The sequence below is a fragment of the Neoarius graeffei genome, chromosome 13, assembly GCF_027579695.1.
Source record: "Neoarius graeffei isolate fNeoGra1 chromosome 13, fNeoGra1.pri, whole genome shotgun sequence".
Taxonomy (NCBI): Eukaryota; Metazoa; Chordata; class Actinopteri; order Siluriformes; family Ariidae; genus Neoarius; species Neoarius graeffei.
The window spans coordinates 66,752,911-66,778,097 of NC_083581.1; the positions used below are offsets into that span (position 1 = coordinate 66,752,911).

Genomic DNA, 25,187 nt, shown 5'->3' on the forward strand with positions numbered 1-25,187 from the left:
TTTTTCCTCACTAATCGTCATTCTCCATCTCTTACCGTTTCGGATCTATAGGGTACGGTGACCAGACGTCCTGGTTTTAGGAGCTAAAGCAAATCACTGTGACTTTAGTCATAGCATCTATCTAGTGGTAGATATTGTTTTTGATGGATTTAGACAATTGATACATAATTTGTTATTTGTGATACATAATTTATGAGATACTTAAAGGAACAGTCCACCGTACTTCCATAATGAAATATGCTCTTATCTGAATTGAGACGAGCTGCTCCGTACCTCTCCGAGCTTTGCGCGACCTCCCAGTCAGTCAGACGCAGTCAGACGCGCTGTCACTCCTGTTAGCAATGTAGCTAGGCTCAGCATGGCCAATGGTATTTTTTGGGGCTGTAGTTAGATGCGACCAAACTCTTCCACGTTTTTCCTGTTTACATAGGTTTATATGACCAGTGATATGAAACAAGTTCAGTTACACAAATTGAAACGTAGCGATTTTCTATGCTATGGAAAGTCCGCACTATAATGACAGGCGTACTAACACCTTCTGCGCGCTTCGGCAGCACATTGATATCTAAGCTCCGTATCAATGCGCTGTCAAAGCGTGCAGAAGGTGTTAGTACGCCTGTCATTATAGTGCGGACTTTCCATAGCATAGAAAATCGCTACGTTTCAATTTGTGTAACTGAACTTGTTTCATATCACTGGTCATATAAACCTATGTAAACAGGAAAAACGTGGAAGAGTTTGGTTGCATCTAACTACAGCCCCAAAAAATACCATTGGCCATACTGAGCCTAGCTACATTGCTAACAGGAGTGACAGCGCGTCTGACTGCGTCTGACTGACTGGGAGGTCGCGCAAAGCTCGGAGAGGTACGGAGCAGCTCGTCTCAATTCAGATAAGAGCATATTTCATTATGGAAGTATGGTGGACTGTTCCTTTAATGTCAAAATTAAATATATCATAAATGGCACGCATTCATTTAGAGCACTTTTCCTACATCAAGCAACAAAGGATGGTTAGGTAAAAGTTTCGAAAATCCATGATGCAAAAGATTTAAATTGTAACCCAGCTGAATGTAGAACATTTGCCTTTAAATGTGTAAATATTATGAACATTTTAATAGTGTTTCAACAGTGAACTGTGTTCTGGCAGCCCTAGTATATAGAATCGTCTGTTCAAATCTTGATTAGTGTGTGTGTGTGTGTGTGTGTGTGTGTGTGTGTGTGTGTGTGTGTGTGAAGGTCTCTGTATAATGAACCCCTTACCCCCAATCCGGGTCTGAGTCCAGACGGTTCCCCTCAGTGTGACGGTCCATTTGAGAAGGGTGCTCTGCCCTCCCCGGCCAACTGGACCGAGTTCCTGAACGCTTCCAACAGCAAGATGGAGCGGGAGCTGTCACAGCTCACCCTTACCGACCTGGAGCAGAGGGAGTTGTATGAGGCTGCTCGGCTGGTACAGAGCGCCTTCCGCAAGTACAAGGTACACGTCCATTTGTGTAACATATCAGTGCTGGGGATTGATAGGTGAGGTTCTGACAGGCAGTCCTGTATCATTGTTGTTTTATCCAGTATGACATTTGGTCTTTAGTTAGTTGTTTTCTGAACAAACCCACACAGGTTCATGTCCTTGTGACTTCAGCATGGAAAGGTGGCTCAACCAGCGCATGGCCTGGCTTATACCGTAGGAGCATATGCATTGCAATCTCTTTGTCTTTCTCTCTCTGTATCTCCATGTCCATGAAGTGTGCTGCCTCCCATGGCTGCCTGTAATGAGTTTCCATTGCACACATGGACTCCTGGCACAAACACACACACATGCTGCTCAGCCAGTTCTGGCAGCTGAAACAGAGCAGGGGGTTGTGGTTAACTCGACCCTCACCCCATGCCTACTGCACCTGCTTCCCTCCTGCTGCTCTCTCTCTCGCTCTCTCTCTCTCTCTCTCTCTCTCAGTTGGTGGTACAGTGCCTGTCTCTGCCTGCAGGCATTAAACCAGTCTCATCTCTAATCTCCTGTTTTGCTCTCCTGCAGGAACGCCCACTGCGTGAGCAGCAGGAAGTAGCAGCTGCTGTTATCCAGCGCTGTTACAGAAAATACAAACAGGTAAGTTGACCCTGACTGACATCTTTTCAGACTTTTCACTGTGAACTGTCAAGTGTAAAAACATGCAAACCTACATGAAAACTGGTACAAATCGGTGTTATTAGCTATGCAGAGTCTCGCTCCCTTACAAAAGTACTCACCACCTTCATCCCTGTCACATCCTAAAGGCCCGGTCCCACTGCACTTACGGATGCAAAGAGGATGTAAAATGTAAAAAAATCTTTGCCATCCGTTGGAAAACGCTATGCATCCGTTGTGTACTCATTGCATACGTGCTTCATACGCTCTATCCATCGAGCATCCGTCCACTGTGATTTCATCCGCGCAAAAAGTTTTGAGCTGCACAAAACTTTTAGAACGGATGAACTTTCCGCCGTGTACGATGTAAATCCGTGACATATACGAGCAACAAACGTTCTATGTCCGTTATCATCCGTTAAACGTCTGCTGTATCCTCTCTGCATCCTCTGGGCATCCTAGCAACTCACATCTGCTGCAGCTGAAAACGGAAAGAGGGAGGAAAGATAAGTGTAGCGAGAATCGCGTGTGGGTGGAGCACAGAGGACGGCAGGACAGAGATCAGGTTTGTCTAACGGCTTTATTGCCACACTTTTCAGGGTTACAATATTGCTTTCAAAATAGCGCGAGAGACACACACACACACAGCGTCTCGTCCGGGTCTCCCTCTGCTCTCGCTCTCCCTCCTTAAATAGGGCGGTTTACTGGGGAGAACACACAAAACACAGGTTAATGACACTCAGGTGAAGCGATTCTGCCACTTACCTTCCCCAACTCCGCCCTCCTGTCACAGACCGGTGCTTGACCACGCCCCCGCTGCCACATACCCCCACCGCCCGACTCAGGCCGGGCGCCCGTCCGGCCCGCAGCCGACTCCCCCCCCCCCTTGACGGGAGAGGAAGTCCGCCACGACCATCTGCGCCCCCGGCCTGTGGACCACCTTGAAGTTGAAAGGTTGGAGCGCCAGATACCAACGGGTGATCCGCGCGTTGGCATCCTTCATGCGGTGGAGCCACTGGAGGGGCGCGTGGTCCGAACAGAGGGTGAAAGAGCGCCCCAGCAGGTAGTAACGGAGGGTGAGGACCGCCCACTTGATGGCCAGGCACTCCTTCTCGATAGTGCTGTAGCGCCCCTCACGCACTGACAGCTTCTGGCTGATGTACAACACTGGGCGGTCCTCTCCCCCCACCTGCTGGGACAAAACGGCCCCCAGCCCTCTGTCCGACGCATCCGTCTGCAACAAAAAGGGGAGAGAGAAGTCAGGGGAGTGCAAAAGTGGCCCCCCACACAGTGCAGCCTTTACCTCAGAGAAAGCCCGCTGGCACTGCTCCGTCCACTGGACCGGATCTGGCACCCCCTTTTTAGTGAGGTCAGTCAGCGGGCTGGTGACGTCCGAATAATTAGGTATAAACCTACGATAATAGCCAGCCAGCCCCAGGAACTGTCTCACCCCCTTTTTGGTCTTGGGTCTCGGGCAGGCCGCAATCGCTGCTGTCTTATTAATTTGGGGACGCACCTGCCCGTTACCCAAGTGGAAGCCCAGATACCGTACTTCCACCCGCCCAATCGCACACTTCTTCGGGTTGGCAGTGAGCCCCGCCCGCCTCAGCGACCTAAGGACGGCCCTCAGGTGTTGCAGGTGCCGCTGCCAGTCATTACTATAAATGATTATGTCGTCTAAGTAAGCGGCCGCATAGGTGGCGTGGGGCCGGAGGATCCGGTCCATCAGCCGCTGAAATGTAGCGGGCGCCCCAAACAGCCCAAACGGAAGTGTGACGAACTGGTGTAAGCCGAACGGTGTGGAAAAGGCCATTTTTTCCCGGGATAATGGAGTCAAGGGGATCTGCCAATATCCCTTCGTCAAATCCAGTGTCGAGTAAAAGCGAGCCGTGCCTAGTCGATCAAGCAGCTCATCAATACGAGGCATTGGGTACGCGTCGAATTTAGACACCGCATTGACTTTTCTATAGTCCACGCAGAACCGGACCGAGCCGTCGGCCTTGGGAACCAAGACCACCGGGCTGCTCCAGTCACTGTGGGACTCCTCGACGATGCCCATTTCGAGCATGGCCTGAAGTTCTTCCCGAACCACCTTTTTTTTGTGTTCGGGTAATCTATAAGGACGGCTACGCACTACCACCCCCGGGGGCGTCTCTATGTGGTGTTCTATGAGGTTGGTGCGTCCGGGCCGGGGCGAGAACACATCCGAAAACTCGGCCTGCAACTGGGCGACCTCCGTGAGTTGGGTCGGGGAGAGGTGGTCTCCACAGGGGACCGGAGAGGTGCGAGATGCCAATGACCCTTTTTGGATCTCCGGCCCCAGCTCCGCCTTCTCCGGAACTACCGACACCAACGCCACGGGGACCTCCTCATTCCAGAGCTTCAGCAGATTGAGGTGGTAGATCTGTAGCGCCCCCTCCCTGTCCGTTCGCCTAACCTCATAGTCGACGTCCCCGACTCGCCGTGTGACCTCGAAGGGCCCTTGCCACTTGGCGATTAATTTGGAGCTCGACGTGGGCAACAGGACGAGTACCTTATCTCCCGGAGTGAACTCTCTAAGGCGCGTGCCCTTGTTGTACAGGCGGGTTTGCCGTTCCTGGGCCTGCCGCAAATTCTCCTGAGTTAAGTGGGTGAGCGTGTGGAGTTTTGCGCGCAGATCCATAACGTATTGAATTTCATTTTTGCTCTGCGAAGGTCCCTCCTCCCAATTTTCCCGCAGTACATCTAAGATGCCGCGCGGCTTACGCCCATACAGTAATTCAAATGGGGAGAACCCCGTGGAGGCTTGGGGGACCTCTCGCACTGCAAACAACAAGGGTTCGAGCCACTTATCCCAGTTACGTGCGTCCTCACTTACGAATTTTTTGATAATATTCTTGAGGGTGCGGTTGAACCGTTCGACTAAACCGTCCGTTTGTGGGTGATACACGCTGGTGCGGATCGGCTTAATACCCAGTAGCCCATATAGTTCGGCCAGTGTTCGTGACATAAACGAGGTGCCTTGATCAGTCAGAATCTCTTTCGGGATTCCGACCCGGGAGATGACGTGGAAGAGGGCCTCTGCAATACTACGTGCGGAGATATTGCGAAGAGGCACCGCTTCCGGGTATCGCGTTGCATAGTCCACCAGAACCAATATAAAGCGGTACCCTCGTGTTGACCGATCTAATGGCCCGACGAGATCCATCCCAATTCGTTCAAACGGGGTCTCGATTAATGGTAGGGGGCGCAAGGGCGCTTTTGGAATGGCCGCTGGATTTACTAGCTGGCATTCGCGGCACGCCGTACACCACTTACGGACGTCGCCGCGAATCCCCGGCCAATAGAATCGGGCCATTATCCGGGCGAGTGTTTTATCCTGCCCGAGGTGTCCCGCCATGGGATTAAAGTGAGCCGCCTGGAATACCAATTCCCGACGGCTCTTTGGAATTAACAACTGGGTGACACGCTCCTTCGTCTGAGTGTCCTGCGTCACTCGGTATAACCTATCTTTTAAAATGGAAAAATAGGGGAAGGTCGGGGTGGCATTCGGCTGGAGCGTTTGACCATCGATTACTCTCACTTGGTCAAACGCGTGTCGCAGAGTTTCGTCTCGCGATTGTTCCAGTGGGAAATCCGCGAGGGATTCCCCAATAGAAAGAGGAGGAGCCGGGGGCCCCTCACTCTGTCGCGGAGATGACGTAGACGGCCCTGCGACCGCAGCTCCAGCCAAAACGACACCGGGACCCCCCCCGGCTAACCGGCAGGACCCACTCTTTACTAGGTGTGCCATCAACCCCCGGAATCCCGGCCAATCAGTCCCCAAGATTAAAGAGTGGGTAAGGCGAGGATTAACCGCCGCCTTCACTATAGATTTGTCCCCTCTGAAATGTATGTGGACCGACACCAACGGGTAGCAGTGAACATCCCCGTGCACACACAACACCTTCACCCCTTGTGCTCCCCCCAATGCCTCGTCTTGCACCAGGCTTTGGCGGATCGAGGTCTGGTTGCAACCCGAATCCACCAACGCCTGATAGGTCGCCCCTTGTACACTTACCGGTATGCGATATGCTCCGGCCTGATCGAGGGCAGCCTCTGGCGCGTCGGGGATCCGCACCACCGCCCCCACCTCCATCGCGGCACACTGTTGCTGCAGGTGGCCCGGTTCCCCGCAGCGCCAGCAAACCGGCCCGGGCCTCCCCTCTGCAGCTGTGGATTGAGGGTCACTCACCTGAGGGGGGGGAGAGACAGACACAGAAGGGAGAAACGGGAGGGCACCACGGGTGCGGCGGGCCGGCTGGGGTGGGGCCGGCCCCCGCCTCCGTGGTGGGGGAATGGGGCGAGGACGGGACACGGGAGGAGGGGGAAGAGAGAGAGAGAGAGAGGAGGAGAGAGAAGAAGACATCCGTTGTCCTGCCGCTGGGACAGCCGCCAGATGATCCTCCGCCAGTCCTACGGCCTGATCCAGCGACGCCGGGCGGTGGCACTGGACCCACTCCGCGGTTCCGGCGGGTAGGCGGGCGATGAACTGCTCCAGCGCCACCTGGTCGATGATCCCCTCGGCGTCGCGATCTTCGGCCCTCAGCCACCGCCAGCAGGCGTCCCGGAGCTGCTGGCCGAACGCGAACGGGCTGCCGACTTCCTCCATTCGCAGCGCGCGGAAGCGCTGGCGCTGCTGCTCCGGCGTGCGCCCCACGCGCTGGAGGACAGCCCGGCGAAGGTCGGCGTAGGCCAGCCGGTGGTCGGCGGGGAGCTGTAGTGCGGCTAACTGCGCCTCTCCCGTCAGGAGGGGGAGGAGGCGCGCCGCGCGCTGTTCCATCGGCCACCCCGAGGCTTCGGCGACCTGTTCGAACAACGCGATGAACGCCTCGGGGTCGTCCTGCGGGCCCATCTTAGTCAAGGTGATGGGAGATGGGCCCGCGGCCGGGGCGCTGGTGGACCCCGCCGACGCGAGGAGGCGCCGGAACGCCTCACGGTCTTCCTGTTGAGCCAGCACCAGGGCTTCGAAGCGGCGCTCCTGCTCCTTCCGGAGTGTGACGAGCGCCTGGTGCTGGCTCTGCTGAGCCGTGGCGAGGGCGTGGACCAAGTCCGTGAACGGGGAGGATTCCATGGGGCTGCAGGACAGGTGCTCCACGATCCCGGGTTTCGGCACCACTGTAGCGAGAATCGCGTGTGGGTGGAGCACAGAGGACGGCAGGACAGAGATCAGGTTTGTCTAACGGCTTTATTGCCACACTTTTCAGGGTTACAATATTGCTTTCAAAATAGCGCGAGAGACACACACACACACAGCGTCTCGTCCGGGTCTCCCTCTGCTCTCGCTCTCCCTCCTTAAATAGGGCGGTTTACTGGGGAGAACACACAAAACACAGGTTAATGACACTCAGGTGAAGCGATTCTGCCACTTACCTTCCCCAACTCCGCCCTCCTGTCACAGACCGGTGCTTGACCACGCCCCCGCTGCCACAATAAGGTACATGAAACGTCTATTCATCGTTAGTAGCACGGAAATAGAAAGGATGTAAGCGTATGCATCTCGTATATAAAGTATTCAAAACGGACAAAGCGTTTATATCTGGGATGTATCTCGTATATTTAGGATGTCTGGAGTATGTCTAGAGTATGTAGAAGGACACCTAGCGGACAATCGATATTTTGTATAAAAAGGGGGAGAAAGTCATCTGGATCTCTCGATGTAGCCGCCAGCACGTCTTTCCGCTTTATGCTGACGGCGTGCGTGCTGCATCCCTTTATATCCGCGGAGCAGACGCAATTCATACCCCTTGCATGCGCAGTGAACGGTCTGCATCCGATATACATCCGCGCAACATCCCCTTTGTTTCCGTTAGGCGTACGTGATGCATCCCCTTCATCCGCTATGCATCCGCTCTTTCTGCTATGCGTCTGCTTCTCAGTTATCACCGGTAACCCCTTCGGAGCTGTCATCCACTTCCATCCGCTTTCATCCGCTAGGCTTCCTATGAACATGCGTTTAACATCCCCGCTATATACTACCCACGTCTGTTCTTTTCCGTTCTGTTTTCGCAAATTTTCGCCAATTTTGTCCATTTCTGGAGCGGATGAAAACGGATAGAGCCACCCCCGAAATTTTGCTCGTCCGCTGTGTCCTTTTTGCATACGTTTTGTGTCCATCGGCCAGTGGGACCGGGCCTTAAGCCATCATCTTGAATACCCCAAATCCATCTATATCTAATCTCAGGCCAATTTTCTGTTCTTTTCCAAGCTAACATGGATAGCATTGAAGGTAACCCCTCCATTCAGAAGAACACTACGCACCTGCATTCGTTTTCTTCTCTAAATATTCTATGAGAAATTATTCGCCCTGTCCTCCAGCCTGACTGTATCATCCCTCTGCTCTGTGGCAGTACGCACTTTATAAGAAGATGACGCAGGCTGCCATCCTCATCCAGAGTAAGTTCCGGAGTTACCACGAGCAGAAGAAGTTCCAGCAGAGTCGACGGGCGGCCGTGCTGATCCAGCAATACTACCGCAGCTACAGAGAGTTCCGTCAGCTCCGGCCTCACAGACGCACCGCCACCTCGGCCCTGGTGCAGCACAAGCTCAGGTAGCCAATCCCGTTTTAGCCTTAGGGCCCTGATACACTAACTTGATGTTGAAGAACAGCACCAGCCTCGGCAGACTGAGGATCACTTCATGTTGCCTTAAGTCTTTGATGAAAAAAATGAAAATATGTGATTTGGGATGGTACCCAAACAAATCAGTCCAGTTATCTCATCATTATCTGTAGCCGCTTTATCCTGTTCTACAGGGTCGCAGGCAAGCTGGAGCCTATCCCAGCTGACTACGGGCGAAAGGCGGGGTACACCCTGGACAAGTCGCCAGGTCATCACAGGGCTGACACATAGACACCCATTCACATTCATGGTCAATTTAGAGTCACCAGTTAACCTAACCTGCACGTCTTTGGACTGTGGGGGAAACCGGAGCACCCGGAGGAAACCCACGCGGACACGGGGAGAACATGCAAACTCCACACAGAAAGGCCCTCGCCGGCCACGGGGCTCGAACCCGGACCTTCTTGCTGTGAGGCGACAGCGTTAACCACTACACCACCGTGCCGCCCCAGTCCAGTTATCATTTTCTGTAAATTTGTTTGAATGGGATGAGTTTAAACCATTTGCTCAGCCATTTTGTTTGAAAAAAAAAGTAGCAAGTGACAAAAGCAGGTGAGCAAAAGCTGAGCATGAGTGTGCTCTTTCAAGAATGTCCCACAATACCAATAACTATAACTATAAATAAATGGGTCCCCTGCAGTCTATGTCGTTGGTGCTCACACCAGACCGATAACCTGGGTGCGATTTGCTGGGGGGGATAGTGGGGATCATCCCCCCCCTCTGGTTTTTATCTCTGCTGAAAAAAAAATCCTCGGGGACAACCCCGTCAATAAAACAAACAAACCAAAAAAAAAAGTTGACATGACAGGCATGTTGTGACACAGTTTTCTATGGTCTACATTGCACTCACTTTCAAAATGACCCGAAGTGGCAGCTTTGATGTTCACGAACGTCCCCAGCAAATAGATACATTGTAGATAATCAGAGTGTGAACGTGGATTTAGCGCCATGAATCACATCCTTACTGATGAGCGCAACAGAATGAATGTATCCACACTGACAGCCTTCTTTTCCTCGCTGTCAATGGGCCAGACGTGCGTTCCTTCCCTGCTGAGAAATTCGCAGAAATGTGGATTAAAGAAGTGCAAAACGCGGCGGATAGCGCACCGACGGGAAAGCAGAAAAGGCCACATGAACTGCGCCATCAGAGCAAACTGTTCATTTAGTATTCATGTATTTCAGTGATTTTCGAGTCACTGTCCATTTAATCCGGAGGGAGAGAAACATCACAGCAACGCGACAAGCAATGCGAACTTTGTTGTGTGTTAGTGTTCGTGTATTTAGTCAGAGAGATAGGAAGATGAATTTACTATCTCTGGTTTAGTGTTCGTTTTCATTTAGTGTTATTCATTTGATATCATTGGATGTTATTGAGCTGTTAGCCTATTGTTACCTTAATTTTGTGACGTTTCATGATTAAAAAAAAAAAAAACATCCCCCCTTCTGGTTTTTTGACAAATCGCACCCTGCCGATAACGATACCTATAGCCCAGGCCTGGGTTCATCTGTATCAGTGAGATTGATTCTGGAGATTTTTCCAGGCCTGGACCTGATCCGATAAAACATCTGACCAATCAGGTAATTGTTTACATGTGACATTGTCTGAGTACGTGCTATTTTTCCTGAGCATCTTTGTACATCCTTGTTGCATCATGAAGTCACAGAATATGGATGCATGGAAAATAATACAAAGTACAGATCTTTTATTCACGGATATGTGATTTTCCGTGAAATATCAATAGTAAATTAATAAAGTAAACATATAAACGCAGGTAAGATATGAACTTCGGCAGTCCAAACATTTAATTGTTTTAGACTTCTTAATTTTTTATCCATGATGCATCATCCGTATGAAATCAGTAATCAATCTGTAATACACTGAAACGTCCATGACCAATCCGTAAATTATTAGCATCCATGATGCATCCGTATTAAAATCCGTAACCACTCTGTATTTTGTATCCTTTTTTATTATATTTCCGTAATCCGTGACCAATCTGTATTATATCAACCATCGGAGTGTGTACACGGGTTGTTCTGAAGTCCAAGCTGTACGGTATGACCTGGAATAATGTGCTACGACTTGGAAAAAACTTCCATGACTATTCCTAAGTTGCATGCATTTATTTCCCTGAGTGTCAGGACCCAGCGATATTACAGTTGTGGTGTTTCTGCTCCAAACTGGAACTAAATTCAGGCAGAGGTATACTCAGAGTTGTATTTATAGGTATAGTTATAGTTATTGGTGTTGTGGGACCGGGCCCTTACTTACTTTGGCTTCTGTTCACCTGCACCAATCCCCTACACTCTCTTTCTCGGTACAACACACTCACTTGGGTACTTACAAGCACTAACAAGTGCTGACTGACTCCAACAGTCAACTTGGTGTGTAAGAACCTTTAGACACAATATACTGTATAACCATTATCTTCAAAATGTCATCTATTGTTTGCTTAGCACAGTTTCTCAGCTTTGGTCCTGGAGTACTCACTCATGCTGTCCTGCAAACTTTAGGATTTTCCCTGCTTTAAAACACCCGCTGCAACTCAGGAAGGGATGTTGATCAGCTAATTAGTATAAAATAGTAATGAAAAACACTCAAACCTTCAGGACAAGGCTTACTCTAGGACCAGGGAACCTAGGTATAGATACTTAAAGGAGATATGCAGAACCTTTATTTTTAAATACATTTCTGAGTGGATAGTATCTTCATCCCTGACTCTTGTATGCTGCATACATAAATAGGAATAAAAAATATATATTTTTGAGAGTTAAAATCGACCACAAAGTTGGCATTCAAGCTGCCCCGCTGAGCCAGCCAGCCCCGAGTGCATGACGTCACAGCAGGAGCCAGTTTTAAGGCCGAGGCCTTTGACAGCTATAGACCAAAGTCATATAAATAAAAATGTATGGTGAAAGTAAGAAATCCCGTTACCGACTTGCTCAACTAAGACTGATTTGACTTCATTGATTGTGGGTTGACTCTCATTAAAACAGGATAGGTGTTATAACTTATGCAACATACATGTACATGCATGCATTTTCACTGATAAAACGTAAAAGGCGAATTAAATAATCAGATGAACTGAGACGATCACATTCTGAAGCAAATTAAATCATCTTATACCGCTAACTTAAACACACAATACAAGTTACATGGATTAATCTAAATGCAGGTAAACAATGAGTGTTTTTGTTGTTTTGTATCCAAATGAGAGTCGGAGATTACTCGTCTGTGTTCTCGCTTCTTGAAGGCCGATCTTGTGGCCGATTGTTTTTAAACAATCTGACTTTCAGTTGTTCATTCAGTTCTCCGTTCATTCGCTTTTTCCACATAAGGGCGAGATACGTATTGCTGCTGAGGCGAGCATATCCAGCGGAGAAATCAGACGGCTGCTCCACTCATTCTCCATTTTCTCCATACTGAGTACTCCGCCATTACTGCTCGGCTCAGGCAATTACTAAAACCCAGGACGGGATGGGACGTCACCGGTTTTAGCAACAACCGCAGGGAGGTCACTGCCCAAGCGATAATATGTCACGTCACGTCCTGTTCCGTCCCAGGTTTTAGCAACAACCCTCAGCTCACACTCCGGAAGGACTGGTGCAACCGAACTTACTTTCCTTTTCTTGTAGCTTTCTTTTCTTTTAATTGTTGGTACTGCACCCTGTTTCAATACGGGCTTCTAGCCAACGCTCCTCAACAGATCAGAGGTCTCGTATGAGTCTTCAGTAAAATGTGCAGAGCAGAGGAGAGACCACTTCGTAGGTGCCCAATGTGCCCATGAATTTCTTTCAAAACGCATCCAAATCTTTGCAGTTTGAACATTCTTGGGCCATGAATGCAACGTAAATCCACCTTCTGTCATGTTGCTGCACCCGCCAGCAACACATCTATGTGGCATGGCGATAAATTAGCTCAAAATGGAGGATCGGAGTTGCAGTCAGCTCTGTGTTTTAGTCTAGCGGAAATGGCGATGAGACCGATAGACTTCCTGCGGTGACGTCACAGATGTCAAGGTCATTCACTCAGACCGCTACCTATATGAATCATTTTAATCGTAAAGATTACTATATTAGATTTATTGTTAACGCTTAAAACTATTCCTGTGCCATTCTTAAGGTCTCAGGGCATTTATAAACAAAAAGTGAGGCCATGGTTCTGCGTTTCTCCTGTAACAGTTATTCCACAAAATCGAGTCGTGCATCAGCTGATAGCCTACAAGGCACGTAGTGCTGAGTCACCTATAAGCCATGTTCAGCGAGATTGAGTGGAATAACTGTTTTATTCTATCCACATTCACTGGATTTTGAGAAAGAGAGCATTTTTAATATTTACTTTTTGCAAATTTGATAAATAAAAACTTTATACAAAACGTCCAACAAAATCATTTCTGCTTAGAATGTAAACAAACTGGCGAAATGACAGTGGCAATTTGTGAAAATTGCGATAGTAATAATCCTTGAAAAATAAAAAAAAGATATGTTCTCACCGTCAAATACTTTTTTTTCCCATATTTTGTTGCTTTTTTTCATATTTTTGGGGCGGGGTTTACTGTACTTCTTCTTCTTCTTTAGGGATTTTTGTCGGTTGGCAAACCAACTTAAAGGTGCATTACCATTACCAACTGGGCTGGAGTATGGAACAGGAGATATTGGGAGGGAACAACAAAAAACTATCTTCTTTTAGCTACTTCTGTTTCTTTTAAATATTTAATAACAATATTTTGGGTTTTGTTTTCGAGTAGAGTTTTTATTTCATCCTCGGTTGGTTCAGCAACACTCTCCGCCATTTTGTTTTTCTATACTCATAGTATATGAACTGATATTCTAGTAGTATAGTAGCCAATCAGAGCACGCGATTGCTCATATCCAGTGACTGTGGATAGAATAAAGTATAATATTCAGGTGCTTTCTGATTTGTGTGATTCTGATTTGTAATTTTTTTGAAGGGTTACCGTACTTTTATAAGTGAAGATTTAGAAAAACTAAAAGTATACTAAAAATTAAGGAAAAAAGTGCGACGTTTCAGTGCCGCTCGAGTGTTCGTAAGCTAAATCAATGTCAAAACGTATAAAAATAGATTAGCATAATGCTAAACAAAAAGTTTGGTCTGTGAGGAGTCCGATTACACGTTGAGAGTTGGTCTTCTTTCGCTAATGTAGAGCATTTCGTACAATAATCAGTCGAATTGATTGACGCTTTCTTCAGACAACAAGGTTCTTGTTAATGTCTTTAAGCCTCGGTCACAACCGGCTGTACCGTACGTGCTCCTACGGCCGGTCTACGTGCAAAAAACGCAAGAAACGCACGGAGGGCGCGCGTGAAATGCACGGAGGGCGCACGTATGACGTGCTGATTTTCGAGCCATAGACTGGCCGCAGACCGGTCGCAGAGGTTCTTTGTCATGTCAAACAAACTCTACGGGCGCTTACGTTTTTTTCAGGTTGCAAGACAAACTTACGGCCAACGTGCGTCTTTCTCCACGAACAAAAAAAACACAGCGATTTGGGAAATGCCAAAAATCGCACGGCCAAAAAATCGTACGTCCGGTTGTGACCTAGGCTTTAGGTGCAATCCCGTGTGCCGTCGTATAGTGTTTACCGATGCTTGAAGACACACCTTTATGCTCTTCAACACGCTCATGCAAGTGTCTTCAGGTGTAACCAATATAACTCTCATCACAAGAGTCGAATTTGAAACTATACACCACCTATTGCTGATTTATAATCGGTGGTGTTTCCTCTTGCAGCTTTAGTGCACCGTTGCGTTTGCGGCTCACAAATACAGGTTGAATTCTAATATTTATCTTAGTTACCTTACTTCTTGTGCTAATTGTTGTTCGTTGTTGTTATGTTTCAGAAGTAGTTTGCTCACTAAGAGACAGGAGCAAGCTGCCCGCAAGATCATGCGATACCTCCGCCGCTGCCGCCACAGGTAATCTCCCACTGCCACGCTGTCCCCTGGTGGCAGCACCCTGCACTTTACACCAGTGGTTCAGCCGGGAGTTCATTTTAGGAGCGATGAGGAAATATATTAAAGAAATCACTGTGCAATCTGTACAGTTATATTGATAAGCATGACACGTTCATGCATTTTGGGTGGATGCCAGACAGTAGTAGAAGTGTTGATGGCACAAATTTGCTATTTAATCATTTAACTGTCAACCAATATTAGCCTATAAATAAGGTTGCTTTAAAATACCTCGATGTCACTTCTACTGAAAATGAATTCCATCTTATAAAACCCGATCTACCTTTTCTCCACCTGCACAAACCTCCTGTATTTCACAGGCTGTTACATTGGTATCCCTCTGAGTGTCGCTAGTAGCTAGTTTTTCACCATAGTAACTGCTAGCTGATCAAATATTAATAAACAAACTAATGCTGTGTTCACACTTATACCGGTACGAAAGTGGTATAACTGTATCGATACAAAGTATACCGGTACAGTTTAGTGCATCTGTCCACACTAGCGAGAAATGTTTGCGGTTTTCTTTCACAGAAGTTGAAATGCACGTGCGCGAAATGTTTCCGTGGTTACCGAGTAACTTCCTTCCGAGAATATGGCGGATGAAACAACGTGTGTGTGCTTTTTGTTGTCAATGTACAGTCTGTATTTCTGGTGGTCATTTATTCAGTCGAATCGTATAAAACGCGCGAGGCAGTTGAGAAAGAAACAAAGAAAACGAATCTCCCTTTCTCCCCCTCACTTTCTCCCTTTCTCTCCCTTTTCCCCTCTTCCTCCTTTCTTCCTCCCTCTTTCTCCCTCCCTCCCTCCCGTTCTCCCCCCTTTCTTTGCTCCACGGTCGTTTTGAGCCATTTTGACGTTTTATTTGCAGCTGGAAAGCATGGGCGTATTGTATTGTATGAATAACCCAGAAGACGCAGGAATGGTTCATTGCGCATGCGCATTATATTTGTATCGATACAGAGCCTCTTCATCTGTCCACACTACAGCGAAGCGCTACAGTACCGATACTGTACCGGTACGAAACCCATACATTTGTGGGTTTCGTACCGATACAGTTATACCGCTACAGTACCGGTATAGTTGCTAGTGTGGACAGGTGTTGCGGTACGAAAGTAGTTTCGTATCGGTACAAAATCCCTAGTGTGGACAGGGTATAAGGGACATGTTATTTTGCATTTGTCACCCTTTTTTGAACATTGGTATAGCACATTTACTGTGAAAAACAATGTTATTTGACACATACAGTCCTGTGCAAAAGTCTAACAATTTTTTAGTACAATTTTTCTAATAGATGATTATTTTATAACTTAAGTAAATACAAAAACGTTCCAGATTTCCAAACATTACATTTCCATCAAAAAAATTAACTTTTACAGAAAAATGTTTGTATGTCAGTAAAGAAAGCGACATATTATGCAAGAGGCCACTTTTCAGATAAAAAAAAAAAAAACTATGAAGGCGACTGGGTGCAAAAACTAATGAAGGCTGCTTTGTGCATATCAAAGTCTCCAGAACACTGTGGCGGATTCTCCAAGATACTCAGTAAAACTTTCTCATAAAACAATACAAATTGAGATTACTGATTTTTTTTTCTATGAAGCAAAGGGTCATCACCAAACATTGCCATTATTCAGTATTCCTTACACTGTTTACAGCTCTTTATAGTATTTATTATGTCAGAACATTTAATTTCACTATTTTGGAGGCCTCTTGACAGCTTTTTTAAATGCTTTGTAGCATTTCCTTGCAAGACTTTTGCACACTATTGTATATAACCATCTGTACTATATGCGCGTTATCATATTATCTCATCTCATCTCATTATCTCTAGCCGCTTTATCCTGTTCTACAGGGTCGCAGGCGAGCTGGAGCCTATCCCAGCTGACTACGGGCGAAAGGCGGGGTACACCCTGGACAAGTCGCCAGGTCATCACAGGGCTGACACATAGACACAGACAACCATTCACACTCACATTCATTCACACCTACGCTCAATTTAGAGTCACCAGTTAACCTAACCTGCATGTCTTTGGACTGTGGGGGAAACCGGAGCACCCGGAGGAAACCCACGCGGACACGGGGAGAACATGCAAACTCCACACAGAAAGGCCCTCGCCGGCCACGGGGCTTGAACCTGGACCTTCTTGCTGTGAGGCGACAGCGTTAACCACTACACCACCGTGCCGCCCACACTTGGAACGGTCATAAAATATTTCAGCTATGAATATGCGCCAGTGGTGAAGTGTTACTATTAGAGCTGGGACTTGAGCTCAGCCAAAACTTAGCCAGACACCAAAAAAGCAACAGGGCAAAGGATTTTCTAAGGGATTAGCGGCAGGCTGCCAGGTCGCTCCATTGTGTGTAGTTGTCGATGTTGATTTTAAAAGTTAGTAAGTAAATTACACAGGGAAATGAAGAGTGAAAAATACTGTAGCGAGCGTGAAGCATGGAAGAAGAGTCTGGAGACAGAAATCTTAGTTTCTCAGTCATTAGCCTGTGCTACTGTACTTGCTCTCGATAGATAGCACTGGCTTGACCGCTTTATTAGCATTCGCTAACACTACTGATGAATGCTACACCGGCTGGAAGGTGACTTCACTGCCGCGCTGACGGTGCCGACTCGCGGTTAAGCTCACGTTGGCCTTCGAGAAGGTCTAGGGTGGTAAATGTTTGGTCCCACCCACTATAAATCAAAATCTGATCAGTTAATTCATCTGTCACTTCCTACATAAACATACACGGCCTTCTGTCCCGGCAATGAAGTCCTAACTAATGAGTGAGCAGCTCAAAACTCTTCTCAGCCTAGACACAACAAATAAAAACAATCTCATCGGATAACTCGGTTTTAATGTTTTCAGGACAGTAACCCTTTCATTTCTGAAGCAAAGTTGATAGAAAATGAGGCCAAATTAGAAGATAATAATAATAATAATTGGGGCGGCACGGTGGTGTAGTGGTTAGCGCTGTCGCCTCACAGCAAGAAGGTCCTGGGTTCAAGCCCAGCAGCCGGCGAGGGACTTTCTGTGTGGAGTTTGCATGCTGTCCGCGTGGGTTTCCTCCAGGTGCTCTGGTTTCCTCCACAGTCCAAAGACATGCAGGTTAGGTTAACTGGTGACTCTAAATTGACCGTAGGTGTGAATGTGAGTGTGAATGGTTGTCTGTGTCTATGTGTCAGCCCTGTGATGACCTGGAGACTTGTCCAGGGTGTACCCCACCTCTCGCCTATAGTCAGCTGGGATAGGCTCCAGCTTGCCTGCGACCCTGTAGGACAGGATAAAGCGGCTACAGATGATGGATGGATGGATGGATAATAATTAAATTATGAAAGAAATTAAATATAACATTTGAAATGCTGATATGTTTGGGCCTTCTCTGAAGGACTAGAAGGCCCTGATGGTTCCCCTCTGATCTGCGCTGCACGTTTCTCTCTCACACACACACATATACAAATTGATAGAATGATGTTCACTATTCAGAAGAAAAGGTGTAGCTGACCCGCCACATGATCCGTTGACGGAACAGGACAAGCGCTAGCGTGAGTGACATAACAGTGTGTTACAATCATGTGTCACTTTCCAAGTGGAGCGACATATTGAAACAAGGGACAGTCATATTTAACCGAAGCTGTACAGTAGAAGGTGCGAAATTGTTGAGATAAGGTTGGACACAACAGCAACCCCTCCTCTTCCCTGTTCCCTCCATTTGGTTTGTTCCCTTTCCCTCTGCTTCATACTACATTACATAATATGTGCTAATAGCTGTGTGGTGTTGTTTTGCTGTTAATGCAAAGCCCCTTGATGGACCATAGACTGTTCAAGCGGGTGAGTGCAGCCTCAGCAACCCAGTCCGTTCTTCCCTCTCTCTCTCTCTCTCTCTCTCTCTCTACTGCTGCGTTCTTTCTCTCTCACAACTGACACCTTCCTGTTGTCCATCTAAATATATCTCACTCTGGCATTCTTTCCTCTAGTCTCCCTTTTTCCTCTGTACCTCTTCTCTTCATCACTGTTGCTTGATGCCTGCTTGCATGACAGCTGCTGACTGGAAGCACAGATGGACCGTGAGGCTTAGAATAAGAACAACTAACCATCGTGACACCACCACACTAAATAAGCACCCACTTATTTCCCCTTCAGAAATGTGACTGCCTTCTTCTCTGTGTTGTAATGATGAAAGGGTGTCTGAAGAGTGTATGATGTTACCTGTGTTGCATGATGGGATGATTATGGGCCTTGCTTTCTGACAGGCATGCTGAGAGTGATGTGTTACTACCACGAGGCATGAAGTCTTCCTCTGTGATAAGCTGCCTGTCTGGCTAGCGTACATATTTTGGCTGATGAACAACTCATAAGGTGTTATTACAGTATGTGTCGGTGGGAACTCTCTCTCTCTCTCTCTCTCTCTCTCTCGTGATCAATATATTGTGAAAGATCATCCCACTATGAACAAAATCAGCAGAACTGCTCTGCGCTGAGCCCAGAGTGTTGGAGTAAATTATGCAGTTTATTTGTGAGACCCGAGGGGAATTAGATAAACGCTCCGGTCTGAGCGGACAGCTTTATCTTGGTGGGAATGACGGGTGGAAATGAGGGCTTTCACTTCGAATCTATGAATCAAATGAAATCTGCAGACTATTTTAAGTTTGTCCTATATATCAAGCTCGAGATGAAATTTACAAGGCGGAGCTTGAGAAAATAGGACAAGCGCCAAAGGTTGCCTGAATTGAATGACACTTTATTATTATTATTATTATTATTATTATTATTATTATTATTATTTCAAAAAGCTGTTCACTGTGTATCAGTTCCCCAATTTTAGAATTCCAGTCTTGAGGATTTAACATCTACAATCCAGTATCGACAACTTTCACATTACCCATAATGCTTTGCGCCTTGGGTGGTAACCAGGTGTTGTATTTGTTTACAAGTCGAATAACCTCCGTCATTTCTTTGAATTCACATGGGGGAAAACGACTTTTCCTGATTTAAAGTCTTATAGAATACCTAATGCTTGTGTCACACTGTCTCGTATCTTGCCACGTAAGCGGCATGTGGGTCAAGTGCCAAGAAATTGGGCGTATTTTGTCCAAAATTAAAGTCCTGTGACGTACACGGCGTACCCGTATGTGTGGCGTTCCTGTGGCGTATCTGGGGTTTGTATGGGGTTCAAGGGACGTAAAGTTATGGTGTACTGAGGCATATGCGTGGCGTATGATGCATTGCTGCGGTGTAACCGTTTCGTTGGCGTGGCGTTTCATTCTTACATGTGACGTTGCTGCGGCGTTCACACTGCATTCGTTGTCATTCGTCACAGTCAAGAAAGCATCATCCCAGCATAGAAGTCAGGACCCGAGAAGGGCAAGGGAAGACATCAGTGGCATCCATCCAGCCAGCCCCGAAGCCACCTTCATCAGACACGTCAACTAAAGCATTCGCATGGTGTAATAGGTGTTCGAGCAACGTTCCCGCTGCGTCACTGTCGCGTATCTTTCGTCTTTACGGCGTACACGTGACGCATGCGTGAAGTATCAAAGCTGCTACGTATGTGCTACGGATTTTTAAGCATGGACTTAAAAATACGCCGCACTCTGGCGTACAAGGAGATCGCGTTACTCATCCTAGAGTATTAGCTACGTAAGCTGGCAATGCTGTGACATTCCTTTCTTACTGCCACGTGTCCTGATATGCCGTACGTACACAAGGCTGAAACGCCAATGTGTGAACCAAGCATAAAGAAGCTAAGCGCCGAAAAGCGTGGGTCAACAGAATTCGCCATCAAAATTTTACACCAACAGACAAGACGTGACTGTGTTCTACACACTTCAGTGGTGGAGTAAAGTCTGATGATCCAAGTCACGAAGCCGACAAGCCCTCTATCTTTGTTGCTAGTCATAAAAAGTGTGAAACCGAAAAACAAGGACAAGTCAAAGGACGACTTTATCGAAGGATCGACTCCCAAAACAAAGCGCAAACGATGCAGTGTCAGTAAGCTTACGTACATGTCCTTCCGTTTTTAGTGTTTATGTAGGGAGATCGAATGTACGATTTGACCCTGTCGTCCTAACAGCTTCCTCTAACAGCCCAAAGACTGTCATAATCTGGTAGCATATGAGCTCGAGGAAAATCAGAGTGAAGGAAACCAAAATCAACTTTAAAAAGAAATTAGACAGTCCTGCTGTGTTTACAGTCCTTACTGGACTGAGTGAATTCCGTGCTCGTGTTCCCGTGCTTGAAGCATTTTGTATTTTCTTACGGCTTTCTTGTCGTAACCAGCATCCAGCAAAAACGATTTCACTGTCAATTCTTCTATGATCAGTGTCGATCTTTCTCAGCTTTTCTGCCAATCTTTTAACTTGTGCAGGTCAGTAATTGTTGGAACACCCGTGTTCAGAGATGAAGAAGGCTGCTGACTCACTGTCACCCGAAGTAGAGATGTTCAAAGCGTTCAATGTGATATTTACAAGCGATTTGATTTCTCAAAGTCCACAGAAAAGGCTTTGCAGATTTCTTTAAGCTTAGTTAGTTTTGACACTTCTTTGAAAGTTTGAAGGAGATTTAACCCTTTGATGCAAAACATATGCACACCCGTTCTAATGCACAACATGGGTCAAAAATGACCCGCATTCATTTTCCAGGTTATTTCATGCTGACTGAGTTTTTCTTTGCTCTATCTTTTGAAATCAATTTATTTTATGATTGAATATTCCAAGTATTCTTTAAATATCTTGTTTTTAATTACCACAAATCATTAATTTAATTTTTTCTTTCCTACTTTATGAACAAAAATACTTTTTATATTACTACACATGGGTCATCCAAGTGTGATTTAAAATTAAATGTCTTAATACTATAATAAGAATTTGTTTCAAGTAATTACTTTAGCAGTGAATGGGGCCAGTTATTTATTTATTAACTATGTAGTTAGCTGGCGGCACGGTGGTGTAGTGGTTAGCGCTGTCGCCTCACAGCAAGAAGGTCCTGGGTTCGAGCCCCGTGGCCGGCGAGGGCCTTTCTGTGCGGAGTTTGCATGTTCTCCCCGTGTCCGCGTGGGTTTCCTCCGGGTGCTCCGGTTTCCCCCACAGTCCAAAGACATGCAGGTTAGGTTAACTGGTGACTCTAAACTGACCGTAGGTGTGAATGTGAGTGTGAATGGTTGTCTGTGTCTATGTGTCAGCCCTGTGATGACCTGGCGACTTGTCCAGGGTGTACCCCGCCTTTCGCCCATAGTCAGCTGGGATAGGCTCCAGCTTGCCTGCGACCCTGTAGAAGGATAAAGCGGCTAGAGATAATGAGATGAGATGAGATGTAGTTAGCTAAGCCAACTACAATAAAATTAGCTAACTAAAGTAGAATATGTCAACAGCTCGGTAGCTAATAGTAATTACTTGCAACTTTCTGACAAGTAATCTACTCACTCTCAAGTAACCTAAACATAATCAGTTTTTTTTCTAAGGTAATGTTCGAACAATTGAAAAACATTACTTACAGTGGTGCTTGAAAGTTTGTGAACCCTTTAGAATTTTCGATATTTCTGCATAAATATCACTGAAAACATCATCAGATTTTCACACAAGTCCTAAAAGTAGATAAAGAGAACCCAGTTAAACAAATGAGACAAAATATTATACTTGGTCATTTATTTATTGAGGAAAATGATCCAATATTACATATCTGTGAGTGGCAAAAGTATGTGAACCTCTAGGATTAGCAGTTAATTTGAAGGTGAAATTAGAGTCAGGTGTTTTCAATCAATGGGATGACGATCAGGTGTGAGTGGGCACCCTGTTTTATTTAAAGAACAGGGATCTATCAAAGTCTGATCTTCACAACACATGTTTGTGGAAGTGTATCATGGCACGAACAAAGGAGATTTCTGAGGACCTCAGAAAAAGCGTTGTTGATGCTCATCAGGCTGGAAAAGGTTACAAAACCATCTCGAAAGAGTTTGGACTCCACCAATCCACAGTCAGACAGATTGTGTACAAATGGAGGAAATTCAAGACCATTGTTACCCTCCCTAGGAGTGGTCGACCAACAAAGATCACTCCAAGAGCAAGGTGTCTAATAGTCAGCGAGGTCACAAAGGACCCCAGGGTAACTTCTAAGCAACTGACATTGGCTAATGTTAATGTTCATGAGTCCACCATCAGGAGAACACTGAACAACAATGGTGTGCATGGCAGGGTTGCAAGGAGAAAGCCACTGCTCTCCAAAAAGAACATTGCTGCTCATCTGCAGTTTGCTAAAGATCACGTGGACAAGCCAGAAGGCTGTTGGAAATATGTTTTGTGAATGGATGAGACCAAAATAGAACTTTTTGGTTTAAATGAGAAGCATTATGTTTGGAGAAAGGAAAACACTGCATTCCAGCATAAGAACCTTATCCCATCTGTGAAACATGGTGGTGGTAGTATCATGGTTTGGGCCTGTTTTGCTGCATCTGGGCCAGGACGGCTTGCCATCATTGATGGAACAATGAATTCTGAATTATACCTGCGAATTCTAAAGGAAAATGTCAGGACATCTGTCCATGAACTGAATCTCAAGAGAAGGTGGGTCATGCAGCAAGACAACGACCCTAAGCACACAAGTCGCTCTACCAAAGAATGGGTAAAGAAGAATAAAGTTAATGTTTTGGAATGGCCAAGTCAAAGTCCTGACCTTAATCCAATGGAAATGTTGTGGAAGGACCTGAAGCGAGCAGTTCATGTGAGGAAACCCACCAACATCCCAGAGCTGAAGCTGTTCTGTACGGAGGAATGGGCTAAAATTCCTCCAAGCCGGTGTGCAGGACTGATCAACAGTTACCGCAAACGTTTAGTTGCAGTTGTTGCTGCACAAGGGGGTCACACCAGATACTGAAAGCAAAGGTTCACATACTTTTGCCACTCACAGATATGTAATATTGGATGATTTTCCTCAATAAATAAATGACCAAGTATAATATTTTTGTCTCATTTGTTTAACTGGGTTCTCTTTATCTACTTTTAGGACTTGTGTGAAAATCTGATGATGTTTTAGGTCATATTTATGCAGAAATATAGAGAATTCTAAAGGGTTCACAAACTTTCAAGCACCACTGTACATGTATTAGATGGGCAAAGGGCACTGTGCTGTGCTGAGCTGTGAAATGTCTGACACAAGCACAATTCACAGTTCCCACCAAACGCTGTAGTAAATGCATGCGGGTCGGTTCTGACCCATGTGTGTAAACTTGATGTAGAATTACAAAAGCTGTGCTTGTTCATAACTTAAGAAAGGAAAAATAAAAATGATGATTTGTGCTAAACAAAAACAAGATATTGACTGCATATTTGGAAAAGTAAATGACAAAATGAATTTATTTCAAAAGTAGATCATAGAAACACTCAGCCATACATGAAATAACCTGGAAAATGAACGCAGGTGGTTTTTGACCCATGTTGTGCATTAGAAGGGTAGTGATACAAAAAGGGTTTTTATTCAAAAAGTAAGAAAGGAAAAAATAAAATAAGGATGTATGATGAACAAAAACAAGTTAATTGAGGAATACCTTGAATACTGAATGATGGAATTAATTTATTGCAAAGATAGAAGATAAAAACTCAGCCGGGTCACTTTTGACCCATGTTTTGCATCAAAGGGTTAAATTCAAAAGATTACTGTCAGTGTGCGACGCCATGTTGTTTTAGTTCATTTATATTTTAGTTACCCCCCCAAGGTGCAAAGCATTATGGGTAATGTGAAAGTAGTCCCTGAGTGCTGTGTCGGACATGTCCCACTGACGCGTCTCCTCTCATATCAGTATATCGCCCTTTCCATTATCTTTTGTCTCTGTTAACCTGGCGTCTGTTGTTTTTTTTTGTTTTTGTTTTTTTTACAGAGCGAGAGAATTGAGAAAGGCCAGGGAACATGAGAATACCCAGAAGAGCCCCCTCACAATGTGACATCCCTCTCCAGACTTGTTTTCCTGATTTTTCTGTTTCAACCAGACCTTTTACAAGAGGAAAAAAAAAAAAATTCAAGCGGGAAGAGTACAACTCAGAATACAGAACTACACAGAACTACAGACTTCTCCTACTATACAACACCACTTTTTCATATCTCTTTCTTCCTTCTGTCTTTCTTTTATAAGAGAAAGAGCTGACTTGAAGAGTGGATTTAAAAAAGACAAACAAACTCAAAGTGAGGATGTGATTGGAGGAAGGACATTTGCTTCATGGCATTTTTTGCACTTTTTCATGGATTTGGTTTGTTATTTTGAAGCACATTGACAAGAAAAGGAAAGGACGTTGGAACAGTGCGACTCTTCAGAGGAAAGACTGGAAAAAAATATGGAATCGATACAGAAACCTGGCAGGACCTGGCTCGAATCGTAGTGCATTGTTTAAACAAATTTAATACGTAGAAATGTTGCGAGGCATATAAAAATGCTCAAAAAAATTCCATTTATATGAGAAAATAAATATCTTAATTATATTATATT

General features: G+C 46.0%; 1 protein-coding gene across 3 annotated transcripts in view; it reads left to right on the forward strand.

The window, feature by feature from the left end:
- Positions 1-25,187, forward strand: part of camta1a (calmodulin binding transcription activator 1a) — a 1,048,086-nt gene extending 1,022,899 nt beyond the window's left edge. Inside the window, exons 18-24 of one of the 3 annotated variants that reach the window (XM_060938363.1) lie at positions 1,239-1,476; positions 2,026-2,097; positions 8,342-8,362; positions 8,484-8,683; positions 14,616-14,690; positions 18,517-18,570; positions 24,585-25,187. In XM_060938363.1, coding sequence (XP_060794346.1) covers positions 1,239-1,476; positions 2,026-2,097; positions 8,342-8,362; positions 8,484-8,683; positions 14,616-14,690; positions 18,517-18,570; positions 24,585-24,648 — 724 coding nt within the window. In that variant the 3' untranslated portion in view covers positions 24,649-25,187. The remainder of the gene's footprint in view (positions 1-1,238; positions 1,477-2,025; positions 2,098-8,341; positions 8,363-8,483; positions 8,684-14,615; positions 14,691-18,516; positions 18,571-24,584) is intronic. The other 2 variants (XM_060938365.1, XM_060938364.1) reach the window with 2 other exon arrangements.